Below are 15835 nucleotides of genomic sequence, written 5' to 3'. Positions count from 1 at the left end.
CCTTCTGAATTTCAGTTCTCAAATATGTTAACTAGTAATCCTCTAAGTGAAATTTTTGATATGCTAAGGAAAGATACAAAGGGTCTACTACTTATAATGCTAATGTATTATTCATGGAAATTGACTATTGAATGCCCCTTTCCCTTGCCCTGAAACTTTGGAGAAGTTTGATAAAAGAATTCTATAAAATAACCTAATTTACTCATCCAATATAATTTCTGCTCCATATGTGATAAATCATTTTTTAGATTTTAAGCCCTTTTTACAAATAAAATATTCAAACTTTATAAATAATCAATCAAATAACATGGTTTTTATCAAACTAAGTTAACCTATTTAGAATAGAAGACCAACACCACACTACACTGCTAAATAATTCTTCAATGGTAAAAAGTAAACACAAAAGTCAAAATAAATTATACTTTTTAGCCAATTCATTTGGATATAATTAACAAACTTAAATTCAAATTAAATATGACAACTAGTAATTGATTATACAGATCGAACCATTTGTAAACATATATTATTCCTAGTTGATGATGCTAAGATAATACATTTTTTAAACTAAGTTTGATGACCTACTTATATGATACTACTTAAGCCAATTCAATCACATAACTTTTATGAAACTAAGTTAAACTAAGTATATATATTTTGCTTAAAATTTTTTGAAAATATATAATCAAAATAATTTCACCTGAGAAAATGATGGATTCTTCGACATTTTGAATATTAATGATTCTGTAGCTAGCCTTGGGGTCAACCCTCACTCGGACATGATTCTTCTGACGAACAAACACCAGCTGAAGGGATGGAAGCCTTGTACAGAGGGAGATCATGCGATCGCCAATGAAGTGTTGAGAGCTATCATTCTCGAATTCGTTGATGAGGCATGAGTGAGGCTAGTAAAAGTGCCGGTGAACAATAAATGGAGGAGGGCCGGGGAAGTAAAAGTAGGGATTTAGGTTGATTTTGTTGGTGAGAACTAGGGTTTTTTATTTTATCGATGAAGCAGGAGCGAGGCGGTGTCGGGATTTTTTTATGGAAAAATGCATGAGTGGTTCGATGAGATGCCTCGGACTGCCATTTAAACCATCCCTATTTCGGACGATCACACGACCACGCACACAATTTTTGAGAAGGGTAAAATAGGAAATGAATCCATGTGAGGTTACACGATTTGGACAATCCCAAAACTACCTATGCAATTTGGATAAATCGCATAACCATCTACATAGTTTGGGAAATTACTGTTTCATATTCTTAAAAGATACATTCAATTTCAAAAATATCCTTCTCATCTTTCAATTCTAAATTAAATAAAAATTATTTTCTTTATTTTAAATCGAATCAAATTGAACCAAACTAAATTAAACCGAATCAAATCAAAGAATTTCATATAAAAGTCATTGATGATCTTTAAAAACTTAATTTTTAAAAATACATATCATTAAATTCATGGTGATCTCCTCTATTTATTCATATATTTTTTTATAAAAGTTAAATTTTAATAAAAATAAAATATTTTAAAAATATAGAAGGTTAATAAAAAATTACAAAATTAAAGAAATGTTAATAAAAGTAAAAAAATTATTATTTTTATCTTTTTAAATTGTTATTATAAGAGAAAAATAAAATAAAATAAAATAATTATAAATTTAAAAATAAATAACTAAAAATAAAAAAATATGTTAGTGATGCTTTGATTAAAGCATCACCATCTTCATGTTGCTTTGGTCAAAGCATCATCACTTTGATGCTTATTTCATTAAAATATCACTACTTTAGTATTGATTTCTTAAAGGATCATCACCTTATTGTTGATCTTTGAAAATCACCTTAGAAATCAATACCACAGTATTGTGATTTTTCTAACACAATGTGGTACTATTGTTTAAAGATCAAAACTAATGTGTTGGAGAAATCATAATACAGTGGTGTTGGTTTCAAAGGATTAAGATCATTATGGTGTTGTTGTTCAAAGATCAACACCACTATATTGAAGAAATTACAACACCATGGTGTTGATTTCTAAGATTTAGGACCATTGTAGTGCTAATTTTCAAATATCAACATCATTGTGTTAGAGAAATCAGAATAATGTGGTATTGATTTCTAGGGTTCAAGATCATTGTGAATTAAATTTGTGCACGACTAGGAAGATCTTGAAGCTAAGACTTTAGGACACGGTGGGATTGAAGGGCACTGAAGAAACCACCAGACTTGGGTTAGGCCAGATTAGAGCTGACTAATGCCATCAATGGATTTTGATTGAAATAATTTGATGGATCTAGAAAATTTAAAAATTTAAAACTTAGACATGGAGTGGAAAAAAGAGTGCAGAGAAGGTATAGATGGTGTTTTAACTTACTTCTTAGCCTCCTACATGAAGTTATGGGTTTGTGTCAATTGACATGTAACTTATTGGAAATAGACTATGCACTGCTAGGTAGACCTTGAATTTGAGACTTTAAAGCATGATGTGACTAAAGAGTACTATCAAAACCTACAGGACTCTGATTAGGTCCGATCAGAGCTAGTTAAGGCTATTAATGAGATCGAAACTTATTGATGGAGCTTCATGATTTAGAATTATGAAACATGAACATAGAGTGAAAGATGAGAGTATAAAGACGGTAGAGATGATATGCAATCCTGATTCTAAGTCTCCTATATGAAGTTATGGGTCCGTGCCAATTAGCACGCATACAGAATTATGGGAAACAAGTTATGCATGACTAAGAAGTGCTTAAAGCTGAGAACTTAGGGCATTATAAGATTGAGGAGTATTGTAGAAACCCACAGGACTTGAATTGAGTCAATTTAGAACTAGCTAAGGTCATCAATAGATTTTAGCCGAAACTCATTGATGAACCTAGAGAATTTAAAATTCTAAAATTTGGACATAGAGTGGAAGAGAGAAGTGTAGAAAAGATATAGATGGCGTGCTAACTTACTTCTTAGACTTCTACATGAAGTTATGGGGTTGTGCCAAATGGCATGCATGCTGAATTTTTTAAAATAGACTGTGCATTGCTAGGAAGGTCTTGAATTCAAGACTTTAGCATATAGTGAGACTGAGTATTGTAGAAACCTACATGACTTGGATTGGGTTCAATTAGAGCTGATTAAGACCATCAATCAGTTTTGACTGAAATTCATTAATGAACCTAGAGGATTTGAAATTTTGAAACCTGAACATAGAGTGAAAGAGGGAAGTGTAGAGAAGATAGAGATGATGTGCAACTCTAATTTTGAACATCCTATATGAAGTTATGAATCTGTGTCAATTGACACAAAAACTGAAGGATTAGGACCATTGCAATGTTGGTGTTTAAAGATTAGTATCACTGTGTTGGAGAAATCAAAACACAATGACGTTGATTTTGAAGGACCAAAATTGTTACGGTATTTATTTTCAAATATCAACACCAATTTATTGGAGAAATCACAATATTGTAGTATTGGTTTTAAAAGATCAGAACTTGTATGTTACTATTGTTCAAAGATCAACATCATTGTGTTGAAAAAATCACAATATGATGACACTGATTTAGAAAGATTAGGACCATTTTGATGTTGATTTTCATATCAGTACCACTGTGTTCAAGAAATTAGAACATTGTGGTATTAATTTTTAAGGTTCAGGATTATTATGATGTTGGTTTTAAAAGATCAAAATTTATATGATGCTATTATTTAAAGATCAGAACTAATGTATTGGAGAAATCATAACATAATAGTACTAGTTTTGAAGGATCAATACCATTATGATGTTGATGTTCAAATATCAATACCATGTTGTGTTGGAAAAATCACAATACTATGATGTTGATTTCTAAGATTCAGGATCATTTTGATGTTAATTTTCAAAGATCAACACAATACTGTGTTGGAGAAATCATAACATTGTGATGTTGATTTCTAAGCTTCAAGACTATTTTAATGTTGATTTTCAAATATTAACACCAATATGGTGATGCTTTGATTAAAATGGTGATGCTTTGAACAAAACAATACTAAATTAAATTTTATTTTTAATTAATTATTTTTTCTTTCTAAATTTTCTTTCATTTTTTCTTTATAATTAGCTATTAAAAAAATCTATATTTTTAATTTTTTTTACTTTTATTAATATTCTTTAACTTTAAATTTTTTTTATTAAGTTTCTTTTGTATTTTTAAAATTTTTATTAAAATTTTAAATTAAAAAAATATGAATAAATTTAGGACATCATTATGAGTTTAATGATGTATTTTTTTTTAAAAAAATTGAATTTGATTTTTTTTTAAAAAATTGATTTTTTTATAAAAACTCAATTTTTTAGAGTAATAAATGATTTTTGTATGAAATTCTTTGATTTAATTTAGTTCAGTTGGATTTTTTAATTCGGTTTAAAATAAAAAATAATTTTTTATTTTAATTTAAGATTTAAAAACGAAAAGGATATTTTTAAAATTAAATTTGTCTTTGAGAAATATACAAGTATTGTGCGCTTTTTTAGAATTTCGAAACTTGGGTCAAAAACGCCGGCGTGAGAAAGAGGCGACCAGCAATACCTATAAAGGTGCGCGGCCTCCGCTTTCCGGTCGTCGTTGGGGTTTCGGTCCTCAAAACTCAAAAGTATTTGTTTTGCGCCGTAAACGCGTCGATACTAAGAGAAATGTCTCCCCTTCCTCGTTCGCCGTTCCTCGGACGGCACCGCGTGAGAAAGAGGCGACCAGCAATCCCTATAAAGGTCCTCCTTGGCATTTCGGTCCTTCTCCTTCGATTATCGTTCGTTACCATTCTATTCTGGCTGAATTTGTAGGGGAATTAGGTCTTGCTTCATGGCCTTGAGAGCGATTTCGAAGCAGCTTAAGGCTCTCCAGGAGGATCCTCCCCCTTTCTGCAGCGCAGGTAACCTCGCCTGAATCTGAAAAGTGCTGTCTTCTTTTCTATTTCCCAGCAATCGGTTCCTTCAAGTTTTGGGGGCATGGATCTGAACTTTTACAGTCTGTTTGGGAGGAGGTGAGGGAAAGGGAGGGAAAGGTAAGGAAGGGAAAAAAAAAATTTACCTCTGTTTGGGATGGGGTGAGGTAAGGAGGAGAAGGGGAAAGAAGGGGAAGTGTACCCCTTCCATGCCCATGAATAGCCACAATTTCTTACACCTCAAATCGGGGTGTAAGGAAGGGGAAAAAAATATTAAAAGTATCTTCCAATTTTACCCATCTCTTGCCATCGTTTCTAGACCGAGGCGGCGGAGAGGAGGAGGAGGAGGAGGAAGGCAGTGCTGGTGGCGAGGCTAAGGACGTCGGCGACGTTGAAGACTAGGAACATGAAGGTGAAGATGCTGGCGTTGGTGGAGAGGAGGAGAAAAGAGTTGAAGAGGTGGGTGGGGAGGATCGAACGGTAGAGGCGGAAGGCAGTGGATAGCGGCGGCGACCCCCTTTGAATCCTCCTGCCACCGCCACACACGGCGAGGACAACGCAAGCTTTAGCGACGAGGAGGAAAGTGAGGACGATCGGCAGCGTAGCCACGAAGGAGAACACGGTCTGCGCCAGCTTCACCTTTAGCAGAGCGAAGAACTCCGCATAAGCAGGAAACCTCGCGGCCTGGAACAGCGCCGACAGGCGGAAAGAGATCGTTTTGACGATCGGCCCCGAGAACGGAACCAGCGCCTGCGACAACAGAATGGAAGCCGACGCGGGCAAGACGAGCAGAGCAGCAATGGAGGTGAACGACTGCCGACTGGTAACCGTCCAAGAAGGCATTGATGGAGCTCCTTCCTGAGGAGGAATCAGCAGTGGAAGTGGCGGGGTTCGTTCTCCTCAAACAGGGAGGCAGGCCCCTGGACCAGTGGAGCCGGCTGCTCCAATCTGTGGGTCGAACTGTTCGACGGAGCTATCTGCAGCAGCTAAGAAGGTTATTTTTGACCAACTATTTATTTAACTTCTATTCTCTTTCTTTCCCTTCCAAATAAACTTTCACTTCTTCCCAAACAAGGTCATTTCTCTTCCCCTCCCTTTCCCTCCCTTTCCCCTACCTTCCCCTCCCTTCCCTTCCCTTCCCCTTCCGTTAATGAACCTTCCCTCACCCCATCCAAACAGAGCGTAGAACTCATGTTGTCGATATTAACTATGTGTTTGTTGTTTCTGGTAATTGTAGTTAGAACACTTTCATAATGATTTTGGGATCTGTTCCGGCCAATTCGCCGTGGATGATTAGACGCCAGTTCAGAATTGCTGACATGCACGTTTCCCGAAAAGAATCGCCCGAAGAGATGAGGGGACCTAAAAAGCACTAAGGAAGAGGGTTAGAATGGCGCCGGGGTGGGACCCTGGCAAGCCACTTCGACACTCAAGTTAGAAAAGAGAAAGCAGAAGGAAAGAAATAGCATGCGTGTATAAAATGAGAGAGAGATAGAGAGAGAGGAGGAGACCTTTTATTCTTCATACCTGCGGGGTTTATATAGTATCAGGCGGAGCGTCATCTGTGGAGATCGGCGCATGTGATTGGCTATTGATGCGCTATTAATGTGGTAAGGATAATCTTTGAGGGTTTTCGAATATCCAATGGTACAGATTTGCCGATCTTCATCTGACGGTTAGTGTGCAGGATTTTAGGGGGCCAAGTTTGGGAACTTGGTCGTCGTCCTTATCCTTTTGGATGAGGGATAAATCTGAGTCAAGGAGAAAAGTTCATCTTTTTTGGCCACGTCGGACCAGTCAAGACCTGCCACATCACAAGCCTCCCCTTCAAATCTAGTCGAAGGAGGCGTAGTCCGACTGACTGGACTATATTTAATGATCTAACCGTCTCGGTTGCGATATTGGTGCTGAGCTGTTGAGATGAGATGCCCAGCTGAGGTGGCCGAGACGAGATGACCGAGATGAGGTGGTCGAAATAGCCACAAGACTTGTATGAGTGGCTGAAAGACTTAGCTGAGTGGCTGAGTTGACAGAGTGGCAGAGTTGCCGAGCTGCTGAGTGACAGAGTGGCCGAGCGAGGCCGAGACCAAATGAGGTCGGGGCCGTGTAAGGCAAAGTGAGGCCGAGAGGTAGAGTGGCTGAGTGGGGCCAATCTTGAGTCAGGCTGAGGCCGAGTAAGGCCGAGATCGAGGGAGGCTGAGGTCGAGTAAAGGCGAAGCCAAGTCAGGCTGAGGTCGAGGTCGAGGTCAAGACCGAGTGAGGTGGCGGCCGAGCAAGGTCGAGGCCGAGTGAGGTTGAGGCCGAGCGAGGTCAAGGTCGAGTAAAGCCGAAGCTAAGTCAGGCTGAGGCCGAGGCTGAGGTCGAGTGAGGTCAAGGTCGAGTAAAGCCGAAGCCAAGTCAGGCTGAGGCCGAGGCCGAGGGAGTACCTCCTCACTCCCTAGCAAGTTAAATGGATTTATTCAGGTTTTCCTTGACGGTGGGCTGAATCAACAAAGAATGGCAATCTGTGATGCAGTTGCTGTTGCTAAGATCTTAAATGCTACCCTTGTTATTCCACACCTCGAAGTTAATCCTGTTTGGAAAGATATGAGCTCATTTGATGAGATATTTGACATTGACCATTTTATTGATACACTAAAAGATGACATCTCAATAGCTAGAGGATTGCCTAAAGAATACTCTTGGAGCACCAGAGAGTATTATGCTATTGGCATTCGTGCTACAAGGGTGAAGACTGCACCTGTTCATGCTTCTGCAGATTGGTATCTCGAGAATGTTTTGCCTGTCTTACACAGTTACGGCATCACTGCAATTTCTCCGTTCTCACACCGACTGACTTTCGACAATTTGCCAAGAGATATACACGCTCGCCATCGGCCTCAACCTCACTCGACCTCGACCTTGCTCGGCCGCCACCTCAATCGGTCTTGACCTTGACCTCGGCCTCGACCTCAGCCTGACTTGGCTTCGGCTTTACTCGGCCTCAACCTCACTCGGCCTCGACCTTGGTCGGCCGCCACCTCACTCGGTCTTGACCTCGCCATCGGCCTCGACCTCGGTCTCAGCCTCGACCTCACTCGGTCTCGACCTTGCGCGGCCGCCACCTCGCTCGGTCTTGACCTCGACCTCGGTCTCGACCTTACTTGGCCTCAGCCTGACTAGGCCTCGGCCTCACCTTGCACGGCTGCCACCTCACTCAGTCTTGACCTTGCCATCGGCCTCGACCTCGGTCTCAGCCTCGACCTCGGTCTCAGCCTCGACCTCACTCGGTCTCGACCTTGCTCGGCCGCCACCTCACTCGGTCTTGACCTCGACCTCGGTCTCGACCTTACTTGGCCTCAGCTTGACTAGGCCTCGACCTCACCTTGCTTGACCGCCACCTCACTCGGTCTTGACCTCGACCCCGGCCTCCCTCGGCCTCGGCCTCAGCCTGACTTGGCTTCGGCTTTACTCGGTCTTAACCTTGACCTCGACCTCGGTCTCGACCTTACGGCCTCAGCCTGACCTGGCTTCAGCTTTACTCGGTCTTGACCTTGACCTCGCCATCCTCGGCCTTAGCCTGACTTGGCTTCGGCTTTACTCGATCTTAACCTTGACCTCGACCCCCCTTGGCCTCGACCCCGGCCTCGGCCTCAGCCTGACCAGGCTTCGGCTTTACTCGGTCTTGACCTTGACCTCGGCCTCGGCCTCAGCCTGACTTGGCTTCGGCTTTACTCGGTCTTGACCTCGACCTCGGCCTCGGCCTCAGCCTGACTTGGCTTCGGCTTTACTTGGCCTCAACCTCACTCGGCCTCGACCTTGCTCGGCTGCCACCTCACTCGGTCTTGACCTCGCCATCGGCCTCAACCTCGGTCTCAGCCGCCACCTCACTCGGTCTCGACCTTGCTCGGCCGCCACCTCACTCGACCTCGGTCTTGACCTCGACCTCGGTCTCGGTCTCGACCTTACTTGGCCTCAGCCTGACTAAGCCTCGACCACCACCTCACTCGGTCTTGACCTCGCCATCGGCCTCGACCTTGATCTCAGTCTCAACCTCACTCGGTCTCGACCTTGCTCGACTGCCACCTCACTCGGTCTTGACCTCGACCTCGGTCTCGACCTTACTTGGCCTCGGCCTCACCTCGGCCTGCTCGGCCACCACCTCACTCGGTCTTGACCTCGACCCCGACCTCCCTTGGCCTCGGCCTCAGCCTGACTTGGCTTCAGCTTTACTCGGTCTTAACCTTGACCTCGACCCTGGCCTCGGCCTCAGCCTGACCTGGCTTCGGCTTTACTCGGTCTTGACCTTGACCTCGGCCTCAACCTCAGCCTGACTTGGTTTCGGCTTTACTTGGTCTTGACCTCGACCTCGGCCTCGTCCTCAGCCTGACTTGGCTTCGGCTTTACTCGGCCTCAACCTCACTCGACCTCAACCATGCTCGGCCGCCACTTCACTCGGTCTTGACCTCGACCCCGGCCTCCCTCGGCTCGGCCTCGGCCTCAGCCTGACTTGGCTTCGGCTTTACTCGGTCTTGACCTTGACCTCGGCCTCAGCCTCAGCCTGACTTGGCTTCGGCTTTACTCGGTCTTGACGTCAACCTCGGCCCCGGCCTCAGCCTGACTTGGCTTCGGCTTTACTCGGCCTTAACCTCACTCGACCTCGACCTCACTCGGTCGCTCACCTTACTCGGTCTCGACCCCAGTCTCCCTCAGCCTCGGCCTCAGCCTGGCTTGGCTTCGGCTTTACTCGGCCTTGACCTCCCTCGGCCTCGGCCTCAGCCTGACTTGGATTCAGCTTTACTCGGTCTTGACCTTGACCTCGGCCTCGGCCTCGGCCTCAGCCTGACTTGGCTTCGACTTTACTCGGTCTTGACCTCGACCTCGACCTCGGCCTCAGCCTGACTTGGCTTCGGCTTTACTCGGCCTTGACCTCACTCGGCCGCTCACCTTACTCGGTCTCGACCCCGATCTCCCTCGGCCTCGGCCTCAGCCTGATTTAGCTTCGGCTTTACTCGGCCTTGACCTCACTCGACCTCGGCCTCGGCCTTAGCCTGACTTAGCTTCGGCTTTACTCGACCTTGATCTCGCTCGGCCTCAACCTCACTCAGCCTCGACCTTGCTCGGCCGCCACCTCACTCGATCTTGACCTCGACCTCGGCCTCAGCCTGACTTGGCTTCGACTTTACTTGACCTCACTTGACCTCGGCCTCCCTCGGTCTCGGCCCTACTCGGCCTCAGCCTGACTCGACATTGGCCCCACTCAGCCACTCTGCCTCTCGGCCTCATTCTGCCTTACTCGGCCCCCACCTCCTTTGGTCTCGGCCTCGCTCGGCCACTCTGTCACTCAGCAGCTCGGCAGCTCTGCCACTCTGTCAACTCAGCCACTCAACTAAGTCTTTCAGCCACTCATACAATTCTTTTGACTATTTCGGCCACCTCATCTCGGTCATCTCATCTCGGCCACCTCAGCTGGGCATCTCATCTCAACAACTCAGCACCAATATGACAAACGAGATGGTTAAATCATTAAACATAGTCCAGTCAGTCGGACTACACCTCCTTCGACTAGACTTGAAGAGGAGGCTTGTGATGTGGCAGGTCTTGACTGGTCCGACGTGGCCAAAAAAGATGAACCTTTCTCCTTGACTCAGATTTATTCCTCATCCAAAAGGATAAGGACGACGACCAAGTTCCCAAACTTGGCCCCCTAAAATCCTGCACACTAACCGTCAGATGAAGATCGATAAATCTGTACCATTGGATATTTGAAAACCCTAGCTCAAAGATTATCCTTACCACATTAATAGCACATCAATAGCCAATCACATGCGCCGATCTCCACAGATGACGCTCTGCCTGATACTATATAAACTCCGCAGGTATGAAGAATAAGGGGCTCCTTCTCTCTCTCTCTCTCTCTATTTCTCTCTCATTTTATACACGCATGCTATTTCTTTCCTTCTGCTTTCTCCTTTCTATCTTGAGCGTCGGAGTAGCTTATCGGGGTCCCACCCCGGCGCCATTCTAACCCTCTTCTATAGTGCTTTTCAGGTTCCCTCATCTCTTCTGACGATTCTTTTCGAGGAGCGTGCATGTCAGCAGTTCTGAACCGACGTCTGAACCATCCACGGTAAATTGGCCGGAACACTAAGATCACAGTAAGAGACAATTTTAAATTTGACATATCATACCTCATATGGTACCAACACAAACTTACATATGTGTCTTCCTAGCACTCTCCTAAGTCTCACGCTCAAACCCTAATCCAAGACTCTTTTCCAATTCCATCAATTGATTTAATAGTGGGCTTATGCACATCATATTCATTCAAAGCCTTGACCTATGTCTGCTGGTGCAACTAGTCCCTAGTCAAGATAAACCAATTTGATTAAGGTTGATCATGGTCTAAGATTTTGATATTTGAACAATATGGTTGAATGAATTGTAAAAGTCCAAGTGGGTCAGGTAAACAAGACAATTGATATTAATTAAAATTCCAACTAGTGTTGGTATTCAAGCGTACAAGTAGATCAAAGTTGACAAAACACTAGTCGATAAAAATCATAATTGAGTCAAGGTTAAACACATGTGAGAAAGTCTAGATGGTCAAAGGTAATTGGATGCTTGGAAAGTATTAAAGTCTAGGATGAGTGAACTCTAGGCAAAATGTCAAAGTTTTAGAGTGAACTCTATACCATGATTTGCAAAATCATGATCTGATATGTGTGTTTTATATAGAATATTTAGTATTATTTTACATGCATTTTGTTTCATTACTTAAGCATACTTTGCATACTCTTTTCTCTTTTTGGATCGATTACATTCTTTTATTTGAAGAACTGCTTTTTGTAATTTTTTATTGATAGGATGTGAAATCAGAACTTAATTGGAGCAAAAGAATGTTGAAACAAGAGTCCACAGCGAGAAACATGCTTTGATCGTGTCCCATGACACGGGCATATTCCCCCAATCGAAGTTAGATGCAAAATGAAGCAGTTGAGAAAATTGCACAATCTAGCATGCCCCAAGCACCATGGCACGACCCATGCCCTATCCATCCGAAGGCGGCTTTGATCAAGACCCAACACGGCACAACCATGCCACTAGGCACGATCCGTGCCCATCTATCCATCAGCGTCTCCTTAATCGATGCCCGACACAACATGGTCGTGCCATGAGGCACAACCCGTGCCACTAAACATAATCCGTGCCTATTTGATCAGACCCCTGACTTCGCCCCATGCAGGTTAACATCTTTTCCTTTAGCACTCGACATCCCTCCCCCCCTCCTCGCGCCACAACCAATACAGGCTATGTCACGCGGCAGTGCCTCACTACTTTTGGAAGATTTATCAAACTTGATCGATTTTGAGGTTTATAAAAAGTCCTAGAAGCCTCATGACCAAGGGGAGAAGGTGTTTCCCCATGATTGAGAACACTAGGAGAGACGTTTCCGAGGAGCCATCTACATTTCCATCCTTCCTTGAGATTATAGATTCTTCCGAAAACACTGACAATAACTCGACTAAGCTTTCTCTTCTCTCTTCTTTTGATTTGATATGTAGGATGTCTTCTTCATTTTCTTTCAGTTGTAACTCCATCTCCATAGAGTAATACTCTAGATTCTAGGATGAGGGAGTGACCCGATATATTATTGGCATTCATCTTTTATGCTTATTTATCTTTCTTACTATATGATGTGTTTATCCATTATTCAATTTTATTATGCATACATAATTTTGACACTAATCGTGCATCTTCATATTCCACAGGACACGAGAACAGACTGAAAGGTAAACTGAAATTTCTGACCGATAAAGACCGAGATGTGAGGGATTGTTCACAAAAGTAGTCCAAATCTTACGTGGACCTCATTGGCTATCATAAAGCTTAATGGGTTAACACCGATTCGGCATCACAAAGTAGGGGATGACACCTAGAGGATCGTAGGGCATTGTAATAAGAGTCTCCCTGAGAAAGTTGTAGCTATAGTAAGTGTTGGGATCGGTCGGGTGTGTTGCGTGTATTTACACGTATCACAATTATGCAAAGTAAAAATAAAATAATAATTAAATTTAATTATTACAACACTCGCAATATACACATGTAATACAATAGACACAAGACCTGACTGAAACTTAAAATTTTTAGAATAATAAATATTCTACGCGTACCTGACATATGACACCCAACAGAAATGACATCAATCGAGCAACCCTCGTCGAAGCTCCGCCTCTACTGATGATCCACGCCAAGTTCTCATCTGGAAAATTTTCAAAGTCATGAGTCACATCACCGTCTTCGGTACTAGCCGATGATCAGCAATGATCGATATAAGAGAAAAACCCTAATATTAAAAATACGCAACAATATTTATTGTGATAAAATTTTTAAGGTTTTCTAACCATCACCGGCAATCGTATTCTTGGTGTGATTTTTGTTGGTCAACCTTTGACCATCGATAAAGGGGCATATGGCAAAAAATCCATTCCAATGATGATGGAACAATTCTACAAAGCTTCATAAGTTTCTGAAGAGATGGTAGATGGTCGTCAGACAATCGAGGTTGATTCGACAATGGTCGGACAACCTATCCAATGGTTGTAAATAATTTCCTACAATTGGACAACAAACTCTGAGGGTAAAACCCTAATATAACCTAATAGCAACTCTGACATTGATGTGGTAGCGGCTCTGCTCCGGCAGCAATTTCGACAGTGGCTCTATTCCGACAGAAATTTCGGTAGCAGCTTTGCTCCAGTGTGCAATCCAGCTACAGAACCCTAATCCGGCGGTGGAACCCTAATTCGATGATGAAAAAAAGAGAGGTCTGGCTCGGTAGTAGCAAACAACGAAAAGAAGAGGAGAAAGTGGCGGTGGCGTCCAATGCTGACAGAGTCTAACGTCAATGGGTCTCTTCTCTCTGCTAGGGAAGAGCTCTCCTTCTCGACGGATGGCGCGAGCAAGGGCACTCTCGGGTGTGGTAGCCGGGCTCGGGGGAAAAGGGGCCAGTGACGGGAGAAGTAGGGGTCGGCGATGGGAGAAGCAGGATCGGCAGCGGCTTCTAGGGTTTCTCAATTCGCGAGCCACGATCGCGAGCAGCCATCGCGAGCTGCCGTTGCGAAGCAACCGTCGCGAGTAGCCACCAGCCAGCAGCGAGCTCAGATTCCTCCAATCACCCACGCGAAGGCGGCGACCGCTCGGGAAGAAGGGAACATCGCTCGCTAGGGTTTCTAGCTCTCCTCCCTCGCTTGCTGCTGGCAAAGTCTTATATCGCCACTCTTCCCGACTTTCTCACCAGCGGATGCGGGTCGCAAGAAGGTTGGAGACATCATCGTTTGCACGCACGAGATTGCGAGATCCCTTCTCACATGTGGGAGAGAAGCGGTGACTGAGCAAACCTAGAGAAACAAACCAAATTGGGATTGATTTGAACTGGATTTTATGGTTTACTATAGCGAACTGAGTTCAATTTAATTTAAAACTAAATCATTTGGTTCAAACCAAACGACCTCCATTTTCATCCAAACCAATTTTATTCATTTCATCTTCACAAGATGAAGCCCCTCATCTTTTCTGTTTTGTTAAAATACCTTCCATCACGAACCAAACCAATTGGTTCATTTCATCTTCATAAGGTGAATGAAACTAATTCGATCTGGTCCAGTTTCGTCAATCTTTATCATGGCCAATTTCACCTGATCCAAGCACCTAAAACACATAGGGGTGCCTGTACCTGGGCGACTAGATCAGATCCATGTGCCTAGATCTGTCCTAGTCCAGACACCTAGACCTCACTAGTCGTCTAGACGATTCTGGGCACCCAGATCTAATAGGGGCATCTGGAACTAATCAATCATATTTGACCTGAGTTAACTTTCGTGTTTGGTTCGGCTACTTCTATTTGCTCATTTTATGCTTCCTCAATCTTGCTTCCAGATCCTAGTTCCTACAAGATAAGCATACAAACACGTAAGCAACCGCCTACCTGTAGTATGTCTAACTTACTAGGCTTACCCTGTAGGTCTAACCTACTAGGCTCACCCATGTCTAACTTTTAGTTAGGACTAGTCACTTCCATAGGTAGACTTTCCATCTGTCAAACATCCAGTCAATCTTGACTTGCTTAAACTTTTCCTTGCCTAACCTCCAATTAGAACTTCCTGCCCAGCTTCACTCATCAAGACTTCTCTTAGCTTCCAAATAGTATTGCCTAGCCTCTAACTAAGACTTTCTCTGCCTAACCTCCAGTTAAGACTTCCTACCTAACTTCACTCACCAGGACTTCTCCTAGCCTTCAACTAGAACTGTCTAGCCTCCAACTAGGACTTCCTCTGCCTAGCCTCCGGCTAGGATTCTCCTTGCCTGATCAACCTGACTAGAATTTCTTTGTTCGATCCAATTGATTAGGACTTCTCACTAGTCATCTGATCAAACTGACATGACCAGACTTCACTCACATCTAAATATTAGGTCTTGTTTAGATCAACCATTGGTCAAACTGACCAACCTAGGTGTATTGTCAAATATCAAAACTCTAGGGATGGACTAGTATTTCTTGCACCAATATGAACAACATACATACATACATACCCATGCCATCTGGGTATCTAAATAGGAAATTCTTTACTGATCACTATATAGATGTGTTAGAGATCATAACCTACTATGATCTATATACACTCATTTACTACAACCAGGCAGTAAACATTGATCTGTGTGTCAAGTTTTACAACAACTTGGCTAGGTTAGATGAGTTCACATATACATCTAGAGTTGGAGGTGTTGATATTATTTTCACACCTGATCTAGTTATAGACTGACTCGAGTTGAGTCCCTTAGCCTCCACGTTCTACTATTTTCCATTTACTAGTCTACCCCCTGACCATTACTTCCATATCAACTTGGAACCTAGCAATACTAGAATCTTAACCAAGTAGACAAA

The 15835-nt window shown here is 43.3% G+C and overlaps 1 protein-coding gene and 1 pseudogene across 1 annotated transcript in view; one reads left to right on the top strand and one right to left on the bottom strand.

Annotated features, from left to right (window-relative positions):
* Positions 1-4788: 4788 nt before the first annotated feature.
* Positions 4789-15835, top strand: part of LOC141830616 (ubiquitin-conjugating enzyme E2 10-like) — a 41081-nt gene continuing 30034 nt past the window's right edge. The window contains exon 1 of the mRNA XM_074718020.1: positions 4789-4899. Coding sequence (XP_074574121.1) covers positions 4830-4899 — 70 coding nt within the window. The 5' untranslated portion in view covers positions 4789-4829. The remainder of the gene's footprint in view (positions 4900-15835) is intronic.
* LOC141831035 (uncharacterized) lies at positions 5227-6473 on the bottom strand (annotated as a pseudogene).

Source organism: Curcuma longa, chromosome 6 (assembly GCF_044706935.1).
Source record: "Curcuma longa cultivar G26 ecotype Majalengka, Jawa Barat chromosome 6, ITB_CL_G26_1.1, whole genome shotgun sequence".
Classification (NCBI taxonomy): domain Eukaryota; kingdom Viridiplantae; phylum Streptophyta; class Magnoliopsida; order Zingiberales; family Zingiberaceae; genus Curcuma; species Curcuma longa.
Note: the sequence above shows the minus strand (reverse complement) of the source record. Positions and strands in the feature narration are given on the sequence as shown.